Below are 21,539 nucleotides of genomic sequence, written 5' to 3'. Positions count from 1 at the left end.
CCAAAGTGTGCGTGCCAATTATTTATTTTCAATTATTTTCATTATTAAATTAAAGTTTTGAAACTGTAAGGCGATGCAAAAGTGCAAACATTTCACAATTTATATTTTACTGACGTAAAAACATAAAACGTGCAAATCTTCGGTAATCAGTCAATGTTGATAGCCTCGTTATTTCACGGATGACTTAGCCTTTACAAGTTAACAGTAAAATAGCTATTAATATAAATACACACAAAAATGTATGTAATTTCAATTACCTCTCTCGACAGACACTCACGCCATTTATGCAGTTAAGTTGATGTCTCAGAATTTCCAAGCCTTATGTGCTTATGTGGGTATGTACTTGTGTTATGCTTATACTACCAACCAAATATAAATAACAGAAAATGTAATATATCTAACCAAGAAGTTTATAAGGTGTGACGGCTCGGGCCGTGCAAAGATCTGTCACAGTGCCGCGCTTAGATCAACCACCAGACTAACGCTTTAAACAAATCATTCTCTTCGTTTCCTTTTAAGAAAATTTCTCTAAGAGGAATGCCGAAAAATGAATATCAAATTAATCATCATCGTTTAGAGGTATGGTTCCTTCCGCAAAGTTTCTTATTTTGATCCCTAGAATATGATTTTCACAGAGCAATGGTCGATTTTTTTGCCTCCCCACAAATCGACCGGCCTAATAAATATGTATATATAAAGAATTATTCTTGTTAAATATTTTTTAGAAATATTCCACCACATGGCTCTAACTTCACTTAACTATTTTCAAGAAATATTAAAAAATAATTTTTATAAGGCCAACTTGGTTTATTTATTTGTAAAATTTTTTTATTACTGTCTACATACATACTTTAAAAGATTTCTTTGACAAAATCGCATTCCAAAAAAAAAAAATAAAAAAATACCTGCTCTTTCTTACATTAATTTAGGCTTATTTTTCCACTAATTTTCTTTATTTTAATGAGCTGTAAAAGTAAATTTGCGCAAAAAATTATAGCCACATATAATAGTAGCCACTTTCATTGAAGATACTCCTTTTAACATATTTACGTACATACAAATGTACTATATATATTAGGCTATAAAAAGTAAATACTTGGAGGCTGGAACTAGGCCAGATGAGGCACTTACAAATTATTTGATGGTAATAATAAATATAAAAAATATGAGGCACTTACAAACTATTTTGTGATAATTTTTGGGCCGCTAATAATGAATATAAATAATATAACTCAAAATGGACGGATAATAACTAAACGACGATATTTCGGTGGTTTGAAAAATATTTAAAAAATATTATTTTTAATATATCATAGACTTACATATACATATGTATGTATATTTACAGTGAGTTTCACTAAAAATCGTACAGCCATGAATTCTTTTTTTTTGAAATTTTTTTTTTTATTTAGAAATTTTTGTTTGTAAATCATTCATATTCTAACGAAAAGAGTCTAAGAGAGAAATGCACAAAATCTCCACAAAATTTCAAAAACTGGATTCAGATTTAATACAATATTTTGGTGTAAGTATTTCTGTAACTCATTTATTTCTAGAATAATGTGAGATATATTTTAATCTGTGGCTACTGTAAACATTTTATGAGTTATGAGTTTTTTCAGAAATACTCAGCAAACATAATGAATTGATTTCGTTACGCTAACGAGTAAAAATAATTTTTCAAAAAAATGTGGTTTCGTTTCAAAGCAGAAATAGCGAAACAAAATCTAAAAGTAACGCTGAAATGAAATAAATTAATAAAAAATAAAAAAACATTTATTTTGCTGACACGAAGGCATTGCACGAAAAAACAAGCAAAACCCTATTTTTCTTCCTATTTTTCGCCAGGCACCCTTAGGGTGAGTTTGACAGGCAGTCAAGTGTGTGATGGGGTGAGTGCTTGGACTTTTTGCTTGAGCGCATCAACAAAAAAATTGAAAATATGTTTGACTTTTTTTCCCCCCCTATTGACTCTTCTCGGGAGCATACGGCCTCGACAAGACTCCGTCTGGCGTTGGTGTCGTTAACCTATTTTGATTTGTGACAGGGTAGGTGATTAACCTGCCGCTTGAAAAATTTACAATACCAATTATTTTTAATATATTTCTAAGCTTTTTATTGAAAAATATCTAAGTTTTATACAATTTTCTATGAAATTTAATAAATTTTTATGCAACCATTTTACATAAAGAGCGCTTTGGAATCTGGTAATCGCCGTTGTTGGCATTTTTTGACGAAGAGCGGAAAGTGTTTTTACTTATGGATCTGTACAACGCACGAAGACTTACGTCGTTTGCAGACGATGCGCTGGCTTCCCTCGCATGTTAGGGTGAATCCATCTCACTAAATTCAGCATTTTAATGTAAGTGACTGGTTTTCGTTTACGTTTAAAACGAAAAAATAATCATGTAAACTGTAATAAACTGAATCTTTCAACAGAAACGACTGCCCTTTTGCGATAATCGTTAAATTTAACGTTACGATGCATGGTTTTTTTTCGCTGAGCATTTTTGTCACAGTATCTAACTGTGGAATTTTTGCTTCCATAGAGAAAACTTGCCATAAAAATTGTATTTCTTCTTATAAATTATTTAGGTTAAACAATTTTTCGCATGAAAATTTTTATTTTTTGTAACATAAAATAAAAAGAAAAAAAAAAGAAAACGACCCTTTAGCATCAGGTTTGCTATGAAACAGGCACGACAAAAGGATTTCTTAACCTTAAAAATACAGAGTTCCCAAGGTAGAACTATAAAAGACAGCAAAATTGTGTGGTACACAGCTTCAAGCTGTATATCTAAAAATTCTAAAAATCTGATGAAAATTGTTTCAAAATTAATTGATAAAAATTTTTTCTAAAAAAATTCATTTCATTTTTTTGAAGTTTTTCAAAAAGTATGGTAGTATAAAAAAAAAACAGCAAAAAACTTTAAAAAAACTGTTTCTAAAAAACTCGATAACAACAAAAATTTCAATAAATTTTTTTACGTTTTTCATAAAGTTTGGGACTAAGCTATATATTGTTTTTTTCGGTAATGGAAAAAATTACCAAAAATCGAACAAATTACAAATAAGTAGACCCTGAGGAATTTTTTTTTTTTAATTTAGTCGAATCTTTGCAAGTTCGTTTTTAATGTTTTTGATTCTGTTTTTTGTCCTGTTTCTGTTAGATTAGGAACTATGTTTTTTATAAAATATTAATAAAAAAAGCATTCATTGCAAAAATTGCAAAAACAGTTATACAATTTTAAGTGGCACTCACTGTACATGATAATGAAAATCATTGTGAAATTAAATAACTAATGTAAAGTAAAATGGCTATAAAAAATATATATAAATATATATATATAAAAAACTTGCGGTTATGTGCTGCTTAAATATGTATTTCTTAATTTCTACGCATACACCTGTGTTCAAAATAATGGGAGCGCGTCGAATTACTAAGTTTTAAAAATTTGGTTTTTTTTTTAATTTTATATTTTTTTGCACAGTCTCAAATCAACAGTCGGCATACGCACGGCAACAGGCAAGTACAATTTTAAAAAATCTGGAATACCCTGGCATTTGCACATTTGCATCCCACCCTTTAAATAATCGTTAAAAAAAATTCTGCATCCATTTGTGCATCTTTTTATAAAAGTATACTGCATTTTACTACAAAAATCATACGAGTATAAATGAAAACTACAAACCTTGTATAAAATCACATAAATTAAACAAATTAAGAATAAGAATACACCAAAATTTCCAACTTTTAATTCAGAAAATTCAGAAAAATAGTATTTTTATAGGTCATTAATCTTTCGCGTTGATTTTTAATTATTTTTTTTTTTTGTTCGCTGATTTTTTGAGAATTTGAACTACTTGAAACTTATTTAGTGGGTTATTAAACTTCATACCCGAAATTTGTCCATAAAATTCTGAAAAAGGTTGGACATTTTGATAGAAATATATATTTTTTTAATTCGTAAAATTTAAGTGAATTCTATTATATAGAATACAATTTTTAGATTATAGAAGTAGAATTTTCGCGAATGTATTTTATAAGGAAGAAAATGCTAAAAACTTTTGCGAAAAAAAATTGTTTAAAATCAACCACAATTCTGAACTACTTCAAACTTATTTAATGGGCTATAAAATGTCATATCCAGAATTTTTTCAAATATCTTTCATATAAAATACATTCGCGAAAATTCTTCTATGTATAAAAAAGTTTAAAATTTTATGTTTTTGTTTTCCAATTCCTTTAATTTTTGTGAATTTTGTATCAAATTTGGAGTTTTGAGTTATGTGGTTTTGTTAAAAAAAAAAAAACAGACATAAAAAAAATTAAATTCTAAAAACGAGCTGAAACTTAGTAACTCGTCGCGCCCCTATTATTTTTAACACATACATATTTTTCTTTAATCAGCTGAGTTATTCGCTTTCGGCTGATCCAAGTCCAAGATGGCTTGTAGACGCTTTGGCATAGAGACGACAAGCTCTTCGGTTATAACCGGCGTTATGCGGTGCCACTCCCTTTCTAGAAGTGAACGCAACTCCTGCTCACTTTTCACTGCACTTTGTTGTACTATAAAATCCAAATGGCCCCAAAGCTGTTCGATTGGATTAAGATCGCTCGACTGTGATGGCGTATATAACACTTTGCCCACTTTATAGAGCAGCCAATCGCGTGCAGCACCTGTCCTATACTTGCACTCACTGTCTTGGTGGAAAGTATAACCATTCGCCGTCAGACCCAATTTCGCGGCGCTTGCTCTCACATTTCCTTTAAGAATTTTCAAGTATTTCTCCCGATTCATTTTAGTATCGCTAATAACCAGATTGCCAACGCCCTTAGCAGACATGCAACCCCACAATGTAAGAAAGTCATCGGGATGCTTTGAGGCGAAAAGCGCATTAATCGACTCTTCCATTAAGACACGACGCCATACAGTCACTTGTTGCTCATTTCGGTAGGTCTGAAATTGGCATTCACCTGAAAAGATCACCGTGCGCCAATAATTGAGATCACGTTTGATGTGCGCCTTGGCGAAATCCACACGTTTTCTGTGTATCAACGGACCCATGTAGCCAGCCGAGTAGAGTACACGACGTATGGTCTCGGTATTGCACAGCTTACCCGTCTCATACTCCACCTCCTCCTGCAGTTTGAGCGCGCTCATTTTGGTATTCTGCTCTACTTTCTGCAGAATGAGGAGATGTTCGGCCTCATCGAATTTACGCGGACGTCCTGGACGTGCCTTATTTTTAACATTACCCGAAATACGAAAACGCTCAATCACTTTCTGTACTGTAGCGGGACTTTTTTGTACTAAACGCGCAATAAGGCGCACCGACTTGTTGTCTTTGTAATGCTGAATGATCAGAGATTTTAATTCACTGGAGAGTTCGACGCCACGCGGACCCATGAGAAGGGGAAATTTGCAGGAAAAAAGTAGGAAATTCGATGAAAATTTGCTGTATATTTTAAAAAGATTTTAATTCACAAATATGTAAACAAATTAGGCCACGTCTTACTACAACAAGTGTTAACTGTATACTGCTTTTCGTGACGCATACTCTTCAGCCACTCCCAAACCCGCCAGTGCAAACGCAGTGGCGCAGCACCGCTCAGCAAGCGAATAAGCTAACGTTAAGGGGCATTTGTTTAAGAAGAAACCAAAAGTGGCGGGTCTCAACCGTATTTATATGTGCCTAAGATGTACAAACATACGAAAGTATGTGAGAGGAAAATAAATAAGCACACGCTCTCCAACGACCAATACTTTTCAAGTTAATTGGCAGTCAAAGAGCTAGAAAATTAAAAAAGGGTGTTTTCATTGACTTAATCAACAACTGACCCCATGCAGGCAAGTATGCGCATGCATATTCTAGCACCTAATTGTTGGTACAGCCAGACAGGTCAGCAGGGATCACTATCACTCTTTTAACGGGAACCACGAGAAAAAAGCGCGTGCGGTGAGAACGAAAGACTCTATAATAAGTCTAAGCTCTCAGTGAGAAAATAAAAACAAGTAACATAACGTAAAACATCGAACGCTTTAATACTCATAAGCACATACAATGCATAAGTTGGTATGTATATACACATAATGTAGGTATATGTACATACATACGTACACGAATATTAAGTAAGCGAACCCACCACATCTAAGCTGTGCTTCATTACTCACTGCAGCATAAAACATTTATGTGTTGACAAGCAGTTGTTGTTGAATACCGGTTTCGGCGTTGCAAGAGCTGTTGCAGTACTGCTATTCATGCACTCACCTGGTAAAGCATGGAAAAGAGTGTTGGGAGGAAATAAAAATCCACGCTGTGACCTGCTTTTGAGGTCGACGCGATGGTAATGGATGAAACAAATAGAGAAGCACGTTTATGGATAACAACAGAACGGGTTAGCAGGTTTTACTTTATCTATTTACTTTATTCCATTTGTTTTGCTATTCATATTCTTATATGTATTACGTTTTATTTGCCTCTTTAATGTGGGTGTTGTGGCTTGTGGCTAGAAAATATTTTAGCATAGCCACAAATGAACCAATGAAAAGAAAAAATTGGGCAGTGAGAAAAAGCTTGGATAACGGTCGCTAGTGCACATGTGAGAATGATCGAGAGGAAAATGTCGTCATATATCTACATACTTACATACACACACATGCAAACAATGTGAAAATGCGTTACGAAAGGCCTTTTCTAAGCAAGTGTGACCAAACTATGTCGCTACAAAAAAGCTGTCGACGATAAAAAAAGTTGTGAATCGCTTGTTAGGAAACACATTTACAGGGTCTTTCAAGTTCGAGTTTATTTTTAAAATTCAAATTAGACACAAATTTTGAATGGAAACTCAATATCTGTGGAGGGTCTAAAATGTATGAATATGTTAAATGATGATATTCTTCATATGCCGATTTTTGCTATTGAAATTTTCAATGATAGTGAGCTATAACTGAGGCTCTTTTTGATAAATTTCTTGCCGAATTCCATGCTATCTTTCAAAGCCTCAGTTTTTTCTGATTTACTCACACTTACTTAGAAGGACTCCTATTAAAATTTGTAAGCCTCGGGTACTAGTGGGAGTGATCTACATCCACGTTAGGTCTGTACCTTCTTCTGAGATGGCCCTCCAGAAGAATAGTCCAAAGCCATAGAATCGAACGATATTGGACGCTAAATGTCGTAAAATTATTCATGCCAGGAATTTCCATATATCGTCAGTACAAAAATTAAACTCTATTTATGTTCTGAAACGAGCCAGTCGGTTAAAAGTTTTCGATTATCTTTTTCATCATTTTCGTCATTTATGCAGTGGATTTTCATTATTTTTACATAGCTTTCAAGCGAAATAGGACACATTTTAGTAAATTTTAGATTTTCTACTTGACCTCCGTCAGAAGAGATGAGAGCTGAGCGGCTTCCATGTCATGTCAAGGGATCCAAGAGAATTTCGTCATAGTCTTCAATTTTTCTAAACATTTGTTGATTTGTGGGATTGAGTTTAATTCGAAGTGAATTGAAAAATTTTTAAAACAAATTTTATATTGTAATTTTAACATTTATTTAATGTAGAAAATTTTGGAATGTAGGTTTTTGAAATCAAATACTTTTGATTCTTTTAAACATGTTGATGCATCTTTTAAAACATTTTTTTTTTGGAAAAATGTATAATGAATATTTTATGAAAAACAACTCCAATTAGTTTTCCAAAAACTATTTTGAAATTTTGTTTTATTTTTGTGGTAAAAAAATATTTTTTGTCATTAATGAAAAACAACTCCACCTCAATGTTAAGCATTTTGGTATGGAGGTTTTTAAAATAAAATACCATCGATTCCTTTAAACATTTTTATACATATTTTAAGTTAAATATACTTTAAAAACATGTTTTTAGAATTTTTTTTAGAAATTTGTTTAGTTTTTTCAGAAATAATAATAAATAGAAAAATAATAATAAATAATAATAAGAAAAAATATTTTTGTTTTGTTTTTATTTCATTTATGAAAAACAACTCCAATTAGATTTTCCGAAAAGATGTTTGAAACTTTTTTTATTTTTTTATTGAAAAAAATATTTTTATGCCATTTATGAAAAACAATCCAATTAGATTTTCCAAAACAATTTTTGAAATAATTTTAATTTTTTTGGTGAAAAAAATAGGTTTTTGTCATTTCCGAAAAACAACACCACTCAAATTTTTAAAACTTTTTTTTATTATTTTGATAAAAAAAATAATTTTGTCACTTTATTTTTTTTAATAAAAAAAAATATTTTTGTTTTATTTTTATTTCATTTATGAAAAACAACTCCAAATAGGTTTTCCAAAAAAAAGTTTGAAATTTTGTTTAATTTTTTTGGTAAAAAAATATTTTTATCTGATTTACGAAAAACAACTCCCACCCAATGTTAAGAATTTTGGTGTGGAGGTTTTTAAAATAAAATACCCTCAATTCCTTTAAACATTTTTATACATCTTTTAAGTTAAATATACTTTAAAAACATTTTTTAGGGATTTTTTTTTTGGTTTTCTTAGTAAAAAAATATTTTTGTTTTGTTTTTATTTCATTTATGAAAAACAATCCAATTAGATTTTTCAAAACAATTTTTGAAATAATTTTTATTATTTTGGGGAAAAAAATATTTGTTTGCCATTTCTGAAAAACAGCGCCATTCACATTTTTTCTTACTTTTTCATAAATCCTCGGTAATTTCTGATGGTTTCAAGGTGGAATTCTATTAGCTTTTCAAGTTAAATTGAAGTACCTAAAAATTAAAACAAAAAACAAAATGTTCCCCAACAAAAATTTACCAAGAACAAGTTTTTAAAGTACATTTTATCCTAAAAACTTGCTAAAAATTATAAAAATAACCAAATATTTACATTTCACTTTAAAAAATTCATACCATTTCTAAATTCCTAAAAATTTTAAAAAGAATCAAATTTACATTTCACTTTAAAAAATCGATACCAAAATTTTCAACATTGAAAAAATCTTATTCTAAAAAATATGTACATCAAAAATATAAAAATGTAAAAAAAATCAAATATATTTAACTGCAAAAAACTAAACACGAAAATTTTCATCATGGAAGAAATCTGAAAATTACCACATTTTTTCAATTTACTTCTACTTATACTCAAGCCCACAAATCAGCTAATTTTCAAAAAACAGAATATGTCAAGTACGAAACTCCTACTTGAAAGACCCTGTACGTACATGGCTTGAATAGTGTCATAGTTAAAGAAAGAAAAAACTTGGATAATCTCCGAACTGAAGTTATCAATTCACCATTGCTCCCTAAGTAAAAAAAATCTCTGGCATTTTCTTCTGATAAGAGATGCAAAGCACAAAAGAGATTTGTCTGTTATTTCTTCATTTTTATCTCAATAAATATTTTTTGGATAAATACTCTTCAAGCAAACATGCAATATAAGAAATATTTTTTACATTCGAGTTTGAGATATTTTTTTTAAAGAAGTGACGAATACTAGACCAACGCTGCTCAACGTCTGAAGAAGCTGCTGAGGTCTTTACATAGCTCATTTTGGAGGTATCCATTTCTGAGTGGCAAAAGTGCTTCAAAAATTGGTTCAAGCGAATTCAGAACTAATATTGATTTCCAAGGAGAATATTTTGAAAAATAATAATGCCATTTTCGTTATTATTTTACTAAGTTTTAATTATTAGGCGCAAAATGTAAAAGGCAACCCTCGTATTATGATTGAGGGTTGAAATATTGAAGAGGAGATTTAGCAATGCGACTTCAAAGATCGATTGTACCCGCTTCAGATATTCAAAGCATTTCTCTGAGCTCAAATTCCTCAATAAATTTCAGTACAATGACGACATCACCAAGCTATTTCTGTGCGTGCTTCGGTCAGCCTATCAGCGTTGAGTTGAAGCCCATACCCAGGCATCTCCAGACGAATGCGCAGGTACTCCTAGAACTTCACATGGAAAAGCTGTTCGGAAAGTGAGTGCCGCACTCGTTAAAAACTCAATAAAAAAACTGTGGAACAGAATTTGCATAGCTTCCAGAAAATCATTACAGATATTTTGCAAAAGTTTGGAGTATCATTGGACTACGGTTACTGAGGGAAATTATATTGAGTAAAAAGTTTATATGTTCAACAAAAATTAGTTTATTTTTGCTCTCAAACTTTTCAACTAACCTGTATATACACAACTATTTAAAATACTCTTAAAACAGTAAAAATATTTTTTATTGCTTATTTAGCATGCAGTGGTTTCATAGACTGTTCTGAACTGCTCGAGATGATGTGTTTTAATATACCTAGCGAATCCATCTTATTTCCATGTACTGGCAACTATGCATCTATATTTAAAGGGGCTTTTGGAGTTGAATAAAATCTGAAAAAAAAAATTAAAAATGTATTTTTCATCACCAAGATATGTTCTTGATTTTTGTTTTGCCATTGATTCGCTGGCTGGTAAGTTTCTATAGCCCTTTTATGAAATTTGATTGTAGGATGAAAAAAAAAAAATACAAAAACTATTATTATTTAGCTATCCAAATGCTTATGTCCCCCACTGTAGGTAACTAATTACCCTCATATTTTTATAAACTTTTCAATTAAATGAGATTGAAACATTTTAATTACCCATCAAAAGCACGTGCCGTTTCCCTTTAAGCAGACCTTGGCTTTTAACAGCCTTGAACACCTTCTTCAAGCCCAGAATATAAAACCTTTATTTTTAAACGATGAATAGGAAGTGTTGCAAATCGGCACAATTACCGCGCATTTAAAAAGTCAAGTTCAGTAAATTCATAGGAACACAATTGAACTATAGGAATTACGGATTTTCGAACAGGTGTTAAAGAGTTTGCACAGTTATTTCCGACAATTGAAATTTCCATTTCCTAATTGTCTCAATTTTATTATTAAGTATTTAAGCTGATAGGTGTGCCACATAACGAACCGATTTCAATAAACAAACAAATATGTAATATACGTATGCCTAGGGAGGTACACAAGTAGACATACCATAAATACTTTCTAAAGGGACGAGGATCGAAAATTATGAAATACAAAACGTAGGTTGCTTTGAATCTGTTGGCGGAGAAAATACCTAAAAAATCTCCAATAGCAGGCAAAAAAGCTGATAGCAAAATATTGCGCCAATTTCTGTGAAATCACGGGACTCTCTACAAAGTATTTTGTGTTTCTTTTTCTACAAAAAAAAAATATGTCAAGCATTCGTTATATGAAGAAAATGCACTTGAACGCCAGCAAAAAAATTGTCAAAAATCAACGCAATTTTTTAGCCACTTAAAACGTGCACTTTATTAAACCAAAATTCACTGGACGGGAAAACTGCGTACCCAGAATTTTTTCTAGAAATTCCAAATATTAAACTCGTCGACCGCTTCAAAAGTGCTATTAGATAAATGGTAAAATACACCTAACTTAAAAATCTAAAATCTACAGCTCAAGATGCTGTTAAGTTGACCTAAGTTATATAAAACATGTCAAAGACTTGGGTAATGGAGCTCTTGGTGACACTATTTTGGATCGGATGAATTCAAACGCTACAGCCTTTGAGATTTTCAATGCGATATTCGCTGGCTGTATCAGTAATGAGGGAGTTGATTTCAATTATTGTCATTGATAATTGCGAGCTCATAAAAGGGATAAAAAGGTGGACGCGCTGTACTGAACTCATCCAAAATTGCTTAGCTGTTAAGGAGAGAAATCTATAGCTACGCTCTTTGTACTAAATCAACCTATACGAGTATGGAGACATCGACTTTCGAAGACATGAAAAGTATGTGAGGCGAAAAGAGCACTTGTCATGAAAAATGTATTAATTTAAAGTTTTAAGAGCAATTACTGCTATTTAGATCGTCTAAAAACTGTTAATGCAATACACCGCAACTTTCAGTTGGTGAATTTCGATTCTTAAATATAAACATCAATACGTATTTTAATGAATAATTGGCAACTCCACCGGCCGACATTTCCTGCTAACAAATACCCTTTGTAGTATGAGAAATTTCGCACTCCCACAATATTATTGAGTGGGCGTTACCTTTACGATTGTTTAAACGCTTCATATGAAGCAATTACAGTTTGAGAAACAGAAAGACTGGGTCTAAAAAGGACCCACCATTGGCAAGGGACAAGGTGACACTGCATAAAAGTGGGAACGCAAGTGTCCAAGGATGCCAACTACAATGCTAAATAAGGTGGCTGAAAGGTGGACAAGACCAACTTAGGAGGAGCTCAAGCGTAAAATGCATGCATGTGTGAGGCGAACAAATGGCCATTACGAATTTTCGCAATATCGATACAACAATAAAGTATCAATTGCATTTAAAGCGAAAACAAAAATATCAGCAGTAATAATTGTGTATTGAATTGATGGATGACTGACTGGCGGCAGTCAGGTTAATAATGTTTTAGTTCTCAGATTGTTATACGTACATTATTATAGGTATATATGTAGCCCGGCGATAGGGTGTAACGATATTTTTTCCCAATGAAATGATTTGTACTTTTTTCCCCCAATAACTCTTAATGTTTTTCCTTTGCAGTAGGTGCATGCATATGTGTATGTTTGTATGTTTTCAGCGACTTACGTAGACATCTGAAGTTTGCATGTTCTGTCAATGGAAAATTTAATAGGCGCGTTTAGTACGTTCGCAGAAATCGAGGATTGCAGTTGAGAAAAAAACGCATTGGAACGCAGATAAAGAGTGCATTTAAAGCATTTTTGTTGGCATAAAACAGTAATCCATTAAAATTGAAATAAAAGTGATTAAATGCTTGGGTATTGAGACGGGGAAAGTCATGCAAGTAAAAAGAGAGAAGCTCCTGATCGCTTCGGTGGCCGCGATGGTGTTTGGATTGCTTTTCGGTTGGGTCGGTTTCCCGAAAATACTCAAGGCAATGATTAAAAAGGTGCAAAATAGCTTTTAAAAACTTTCAATTAAAAATTAAACATTTGAAAATAAGTAATAAATAAAATAAGGTGAAATAAAACAAAATAAAAAATATATTAAAAAACTTGAAAAAAAAAAATTAGAATAAATCAAAAAAATAATATAAGATAAAATAAAACAAAATTACAAGAATTAAATAATTAAATAATTAAAAATAAACTATATTAATATACTAAAAAATGAAATTGTACAATTAAATAAAAAACAATAATAATATTAAAAAAGTGAAATGAGACGTAACAAAAAAAAATATCAAATTAAATTAAAATAAAATAAAATAATACAGAACAAAATAAAATAAAAGAGCTGAAATGAAATAAATCAAATGAAACAAAAAATTATATTTAATTAAATCAATTAAAATAAAAAAAATGGAGCCGGGAGAGGTATACGAGTACCTTGGAGTTATGCAAAGCAGCGATGCAAATGGGGAAAAATCTGGTAGCAGAATTTTAAAGGCGCCTTCACGCTGTCTGTAAAAGCCAACTCAATGGGAAAAACCAAATCCACGCTATTAATTCATTTGTCGTCCCGTTGGTATTGTATAGCTTCGGATTTGTAAAATGGTCAACTACTGAAATAGAAAATCTACAACGAATAATACGTACAATTATGACTAAATACAAGTCACGTCATCCAAAAAGAGCTGTCGTTCGAATGATGCTACCTAGAAGAGCGGGCGGCAGGGGACAGATTTATGTTGGAGCACTGCATGACAAACTTATCTTAAGCATAAGAGCATACTTCCAACATAAGTACTCCCAATGCGATCTGCACAAGGCTGCAAGTGCTGCGGATGATAATTACACCCCACTTCGGATGAATCAATCCTACGAAATCAGGAACGCAACCACAATAGATTAAAAGATCCAAAGATGGTCTGAAATGGCTGTCCACGGCGTATATCGAAAAGACTTGTTGAGCCCACATGTCGACCAAAAATTGTCGCACTTATGGCTTACCAACAGGTCGATATTCGCCGAAACAGGGGGTACCATTTTCGCCATAAAAGGTGGTGTGATTCCAACAGGATATTACATTAAATATGTAATGCGAGATCCAAATGCCGCTGCGGGCAGATATCGAAGATGCAATAGTCGGAGTGAGACATTAGACCACGTGCTAGCGGGATGCACCACACTGGCAAACTCTATGTACCTGAAGAGACACAATGGCTTCGCGAAAATAATCCATCTAAAACTGACGCAGATGTACAACTTCAACCCAAGCAAAATACCGTACTTCAGATACACCCCAGAACCTGTTGAGGAAGACTCCAACTACCTTCCATATTATGACCGAACAATTTTAATAAATGCCACAAGAGGCCACAATAGGCTAGATATTTGCCTGATTGATAAGTCTCAAACGACTGGCTATATAGTTAATATTGCTGTTCCTCTAAACAAAAACATGCAAAAAACATGTGCAGAAAAAGTATCCAAATAATTCGACTTAGGCATTGATGTCAAACGCCAGTGGAAGCTAAGGAAGGTGCACGTACTACCAATTATTATCTCAGCCCACGGACTAGTGCATAAAAACTTAGCAGACAACGTGAAAACTCTTCAACTTCCAGAATTTTTAATTTTCGATATGCAGAAAGTCGCTTTACTCAATTCCTGTCATATAGTCTGAAACTTTTTACAGTAAACGTTTTTCTTGTTTGTAAAATTGTTAACTATTTTATATAATATTTATATACATTTATTTAATTGTAATCTTTGTACCTGTTATAAATTATTGGCTTGCAGCAAAGCTGTCACTCCTTTCTTGGGATGCAATAAAAAAATAAATAAATAAAAAAATAAAATAAAATAAAACACACCAAATACAATTAAAAAAACTGAAATGAAACATAACAAAATAAAATATATAAAAATATAAAAGAATTAATAGAAATTACATAAATTGAACTAAATAAAATAAGACAAAACAAAATAAAATAAAATTAAAATAAATTAAATTAAATTACAGTAAATTAAATTAAACAAAATAAGACAGAACAAAATTAAATAAAATAAAATAAAGTGAAATGAAATAGAAGAAAATTTAACCGGTAAAAATTGAGTAAAGTAAAATAACATAATAAAATAAAAGAAATAAACAATAAAAAAATACATAAAGCACAAAAAAAATAATAAAATAAAAAAATTAAAACTAATTAATCACAAACGTAAAAAATGAGTAAAACAAAATTAAAAAAAAAAATAAAATCTAACCCTAATTAAACTAAACTTAATTAAGTTAAAGTAATTAATTTAAATTATATGGACGCAAATTCAGTTTAATTTAACTTAGTTCAAATTAAAGGTCTAACTAAATTAAATTAAGTTCAAATTGATAAATTAAATTGAGTTTTCCGAAGACGAATAAAAAACACGATGTGTGATACTCAACGTTTAATTTCGAATAATCAAAATAGTCATGACATATTTACCAGAGATGTGATTAACTGACATACGCATTGTTACATTTGTAGGGTTGATATTCAAAGTATCATATTTCAACACAAATAATTAAAAGAAGTATAATTCAAATAAAATTAAACTAAACTCAAACAAATGAAACTCAACTAAATTAATTTAAGCTAACAATTTATTTAAATTAAGTCATTAAATTAAACTAAAAAATGATACCAAGTAAAATAAATAAATTAAATCCAACTGAACTTAATTGAATCAAATTAAATGAAAATAATCAAATATGATACATAATTAAATAATAATAAATTAACTGAAATAAAAAGATTAAGAATTAAGAATTTGAGTTAAATTATTAAACTAAAATAAAATAAAATTAAATAAAATCAGAATCAAAAACCATATTGAACTAAAAATTATTTTTTGAATTAAATCCAATTATTATCAAATATTAATTAAAAATAAAATCCAGTAATTTCAGTCAGAATTAATTAAACTGAACTTAACTGCAGCAAATTAATTGAAACAAAACTCAAATAAATTGAATTAATTTCAAAAGTTGATTTAAGTTAAATTTGTCAAGTAAATTGAATTAAATTAAACTTAATTCAAATAAATGAAATTCAATAAAAAAATAATTAAATGAAGGGGAACTCAAATAATTTAAATGAAATTTAAAAAATCAAGAATTTATTTAAACTGATATATTATTGAAATTCGAAAATATTAGATTAAATTAATTATTTACATTAGGTACATCAATAAATTATATAAAAAATATTAAAATTTAAATTCAATTTAGTTAAGTAAAATTGACCCAAACGGCACTTAATTGTATCAAATTTAATTAAACTAAACTAAAAAAAATGCAACTAAGTTAAAAAATACAGAATTGATTTAAAATAAATTATTCAACTAAACTTTATTAAACTCAAATAAATGAAACTTAATAAAATTAGATAAAAAAATTAAAAATTTCTTTGAATTAAATCAATAAATTAAATAAAAATAAATTTATATTACAAAAATTTAAATTTAAAGTCAAATAAAATTAAACGGCACCTAATTGAATCGAATTAAGTGAAACTAAACTCAAATAAATTAAATTTAATTGAAAAATTTCGAATTGATTTATGTTGAATTATGAAACAAGTTGCATAAAAATAAAGTTAAAAAAACTAAAATGAATTAATTAAATTAATGTGAATTTAATGGAATCAATTTAAGCAAAACTAAACTCAAAATAAAGAAAATTAAATAAGTTGACTAAAATAAATAAATTAAATTAAACTGAGCATAATTGAATCAATAAAAAACTCAAATAAATTTTAGTAAAATAAAAGTAATTAATTACATTAATCTGAGTTCAATTGAATTAAATTAAATGACATTAAACACAAATAAATTTAATTAAATCAAAAATTGATTTCAATTAAAGCTTTTCCAAAAACAACAGTCCACTAATTACAATAAAATTCTTTATTATCACACCAAAGCAAGTTTCTCTTAAACCCGGCACTGAGGTACGTGATTTTTGGATTGAAACACCATTTCCGCTACACTTCTATATTTACGTTTTCAACATCACCAATCCGGACGAGGTGATCAATGGTGGCAAACCGAATTTGCAAGAAATCGGTCCCTTTGTTTTCGAGTGAGTGTACATGCATACATTTAATAAAAATTTTAAAAATAAATAAAGAATATGCGTAAAATTATTTGCTCATATTTTTCAACAAATTTAATTTAATAAATTGCATGAACAAATTTGTCTCGAAGCGAATGGAAGGATAAATACGATTTGGTGGACGATGCAGTGGAAGATTCCATTTCCTTCAATATGCGCAACACATTTTATTTCAATGCTAAGGATTCGAATGGCTTAACAGGAGAAGAGCTAATAACGATTGCACATCCGCTGGTTGTGGTGAGTGGAGGAAATAAAATCAAATAAATGCGTAATGCCTATTTTAGAGTACTTGCATTAGTAGTAGAAGGTAAATGGTGAAAGAATTAAGAAAAATAGATATAAAAAATTTGCGCGAAATCAGTTTGATATAAAAGTATATTTTCTATTTACTAAACTAAAAAAAAAAATAGAATAAATCTTATAAATTCTCTTCTACTGGGCTGCTGTACTTGGCAAGTTCGCGGCCATGAAGATGTTCGCGTTATATGAAGAAATGGCACAAGAGCGCCAGCAAAAAATAATTGTTAAAAATCAACGCGACTTTTTAGCCGCTTGAAATTTGCACTTTAAATTTTGCACACTAAAATTCAATGGGCTATGAAACTGCATACTCGACATTTTTTTTTTTAATTCTGATTAAAAATTTGGATATTTTAAAATTTTTTTTAATTTGCACAAAGTTTGAAGCTTGGATTCATATAGTTTTTGTGGGAGAGTGGACTACATTTTCATAAAAAATTATTAAAATTAAATAGAAAGCAAAAAATTATCAAAACTTGCCAATAAGTAGCAGTAGTCTGCTATAGTTATTTATCGCAGTGTATGGGAAGGGAACCCATGACTTGTCCCTCCATAATTCTTTTTGGCACAAATTAATATTTTCTTGAGCCAAAAAAAAGGCAAAAACATTTCTAATGCGAACGAAGGCTATTGCTGTACTGGCAATTTTATAGAAGCGAGAATAATACATTCGAAAGCGAAAGCTTCATGTCGAATAGCCGGCGGACGCTGGCTAGAACAGAGTGTGTGTGTCTGTCTCATTATTTTATAGCCACACCCTACAGAATTATCTACAATATCCATCATTATAAGTAAACCTAAAAGTAATGCATTTGCAAAAATTAAAAAAAATTCTTAATAAAAAAAATTTTTAAATAAAAATAAATACAAAAAAAATGTTAAATAAAAATAAATAAAAAAAATGTATTTAATAAAAATTAATATTTTTAATAAAAATAATTTTTTTAATAAAAATAAATTTTTTTGAATAAAAATAAACTTTTTTAATGAAAATAAATTTTTTATTAAAATAAAAAACTTCAATGACGGCGATAAAGTGTGAAAAATCACAAAATCATGCATCTCGAGTTCAAGTTGTGTGTAAAAAAGTTGACTTTCGTAAGTCAAAAGCTCATTTAATCATTAATTAATAATTAAACAAAAAGTTAATAGTATAAAAAAATTAAAAATATAAAAAAATGTATATAATAAAAAAAGCATAATAAATTAAAAAAAAAACCTCAAAAACATCTTAATTTTTTTAACTACATTGGCATTGAATCCCTCTGGTTTTCCACACTCGGCATTTGTGAAAAATATTTCAGCTAAAAAAACTTTCTGAAGCTTCGAACTACCCATTCCTATTCGTAGAAAAATCGACTTACTTGTAAATAATCTATAAAAGTGGCAATGAATCTTTCATACTGAACTTCTAATAAATACAAATTTTTGAATTGCGAACTTTTGAACTTTTGCCGATTCTTACTGGTATTCATTTCTCTAACTTCACAGTGCAATAAAATAAGAAAAGTTTCAGTTCCTGATACAGTATATCCTGTATGTCAGCATTTTTCTGATAGGTTACCGAAAATATGAAGACAAGTATTTTCTCAAATATTTCTATTAGTAATTTTTTTTTCAATTTTATGCCACCTCAAAGTTTGCAGCTCTCATTTTATATGAAATTCTGAGGTATTATGGCAAAAATTATATCTGAAATCATCGTAAACTATTTTAAATATTCATAAGTCTTACTTTGAAAGGCAGACTACACAGTCGTCTGCACCGCATTGGGATATGGTCCACGGACTCCTGTCATTTCTACGATCAGTCCTCAGAGACTCCAGCACAACTTCTTCTCAAATGTGTGCCATAGCGCTAAGAAGGATGTCACGGCCGAAAGGAAGGCATATACGCTGAACCCAACCCATCTCTATTTTAGGTGTATTAACAGAACTGGGTTTGGACGGTACACTGACGAGTATAAGACACAAAAGACATGGAAAAAGTGCAAACCTCATTTTCATTTATTCATTTTGGAATGTTGCTTATGTCTTTGCCTTTAATTTGAGCTATAGAATTTGAAATTCTGTAATATGAAAACACAGATTTTTAAAATCCCAAATGTTTTTGGAGCAAAATTCCAAGTCAGATTCTTAAATTCCGAAAAAAAAAAACCAAAATTCTAGACGTTCACTAATAACTACGATTTTTTCTCTTCTTTTCCCTCTCTCCCTCCCTGCAGCCCATCTCTGTTGTTGTGAAACGCGAACGTGCCGCTATGTTGGACCTAGTCGCCAAAGCCATGAATATTGTATTTGCTGGGCAGAAAGCGATTATAACAGCCAAATTTATGGATCTGTTCTTTCGCGGAATTTACGTTGACTGTTCGGCGGAAGAATTTGCCGCTAAAGCGCTTTGCACGGCATTCTATACGGGCGAGGTGAAGCAGGCCAGACAAATAAACTCAACGCATTTCCTATTCTCTTTCATGGCAAATGTGAGTAGTGAAAAGGTTTTACAATTCTTCCTTTTTTTCTTTTACATATTTTCTAAATTATCTTTGATTGCTTGTTTTCCAGAGCAATCACAGTGACGGCGGTCGCTTTACGGTCTGTCGCGGCGTAAAGAATTACCGCAAGCTTGGTAAAGTCATACGTTTTGCTGATGAGCCTACATTGGATATCTGGGCGGGCGATGAGTGCAATGAGTTTATCGGCACCGATTCTACGATTTTTGCGCCTTTCATGACCAAAGAGCAGGGTCTGTGGGCCTTTACGCCGGATGTGTGCCGGTCGTTTGGCGCAATCTATAAGCGGAAGTCATCCTATCACGGCATGCCGGCATCGCATTATAAAATGGATTTGGGCGACATCAGAGTAGGCGAAAGCGTCATTTCCACACTAAGAATTTCACAGCCTTAAACGTTTTTCTTCTTTTTATTCTATTACTTTTTTTTAGGCCGATCCCAGCTTGCATTGCTTCTGTGACGATCCTGAAGATATCGAAACGTGTCCGCTTAAAGGCACTATGAATTTGGAGCCCTGCGTTGGCGGACCGATTATTGCTTCAATGCCGCATTTTTACAACGCGGATCCTAGCCTGCTGGAGCAGGTGAATGGGTTGAGTCCGAATGAGGAGGATCATGCGGTCTTCATTGATTTCGAACTGGTAGCATTCAATTTTTAATTTTTTCATTTTTGTATAAACCAAATGATCTCTCATCTATTATTTTTCTCAAAAAGACCTCCGGCACGCCATTTCGTGCTGCCAAACGCTTGCAATTCAATTTAGATATGGAGCCGGTTGAGAAAATCGAACCTGTCAAGAATTTGCGCAAGATGGTCTTACCATTATTTTGGATTGAGGAAGGCGTGGCTTTGAATAAGACTTTCACCAATATGCTAAAATATACGCTATTTTTGTAAGATTATCTTCGGTTTCTTTTTACATTTCTTTAACTTATTCACACTTTAGGGGCCTCAAATTCAATTCTGCTTTGCGTTGGACACTCATCACATTGGCTTTGGTCGGCTTCATGTCCACCAGTTATTTGTATTATAAGAAAAGTGACAGCTTGGATATCACAGTGCCACCGAAAGCGATCACCGAGCCTAATAATAAGGTCGAAGATGTCAAGCCGCCAGCAGATAAACTGCCGGCGACATCTATCACGCGAGCTGATCTCTCGAACCGCCGTATTCCGGTGGATAGATTTTAGGTTAAAAAATTGATATTTTAGTATAGATGTTGTTTAGATCAACGCACAGCACCGCTACTAGGGATCATATTTTTTTCGTGATCCTTATACATACATACTTGCTGACAGAAAAAAGCACCTACACGTAGATATGTACACACACTGAAATAAAATATTTTACAAAACCAAAAGTGCAGCTAAATAAACTAGAGAATCTATTCTATATTACGAAATTATTCTTTGAAAAAACAAAAAAGAAATATTATGTCGAAGTTACGACTAATCTATTTGGAATTTAGATACAATTCTTCTGCAGAGTAAGTCAATCTGATACCAAGAAAAAAGCAAAAAAATTTGAAGCCATTTTTCTCCTACCATTTCGTAACGCCCTCGAATGCAAAGGGGCCCATCGAAATTGATTCAACTCGTCGAGGCACTTTATACGGACATAAGCTATGGGTTAAAGCACGAGAAACTTCT

General features: G+C 31.2%; 1 protein-coding gene across 1 annotated transcript; it reads left to right on the top strand.

Annotated features, from left to right (window-relative positions):
* Positions 1 to 12,674: 12,674 nt before the first annotated feature.
* Positions 12,675 to 21,269, top strand: LOC128871639 (sensory neuron membrane protein 1). The gene is made up of 8 exons (XM_054113536.1): positions 12,675 to 12,926; positions 16,887 to 17,044; positions 17,170 to 17,317; positions 19,605 to 19,859; positions 19,942 to 20,238; positions 20,321 to 20,530; positions 20,605 to 20,783; positions 20,837 to 21,269. The coding sequence occupies exons 1-8, from the start codon at positions 12,816 to 12,818 to the stop codon at positions 21,078 to 21,080; spliced, it is 1,602 nt and encodes a 533-aa protein (XP_053969511.1). The 5' UTR covers positions 12,675 to 12,815; the 3' UTR covers positions 21,081 to 21,269.
* Positions 21,270 to 21,539: the final 270 nt, after the last annotated feature.

The sequence above is a fragment of the Anastrepha ludens genome, chromosome 2 (genome assembly GCF_028408465.1).
Source record: "Anastrepha ludens isolate Willacy chromosome 2, idAnaLude1.1, whole genome shotgun sequence".
Lineage (NCBI taxonomy): Eukaryota > Metazoa > Arthropoda > Insecta > Diptera > Tephritidae > Anastrepha > Anastrepha ludens.
This window is presented reverse-complemented; position numbering and strand designations above follow the sequence as displayed.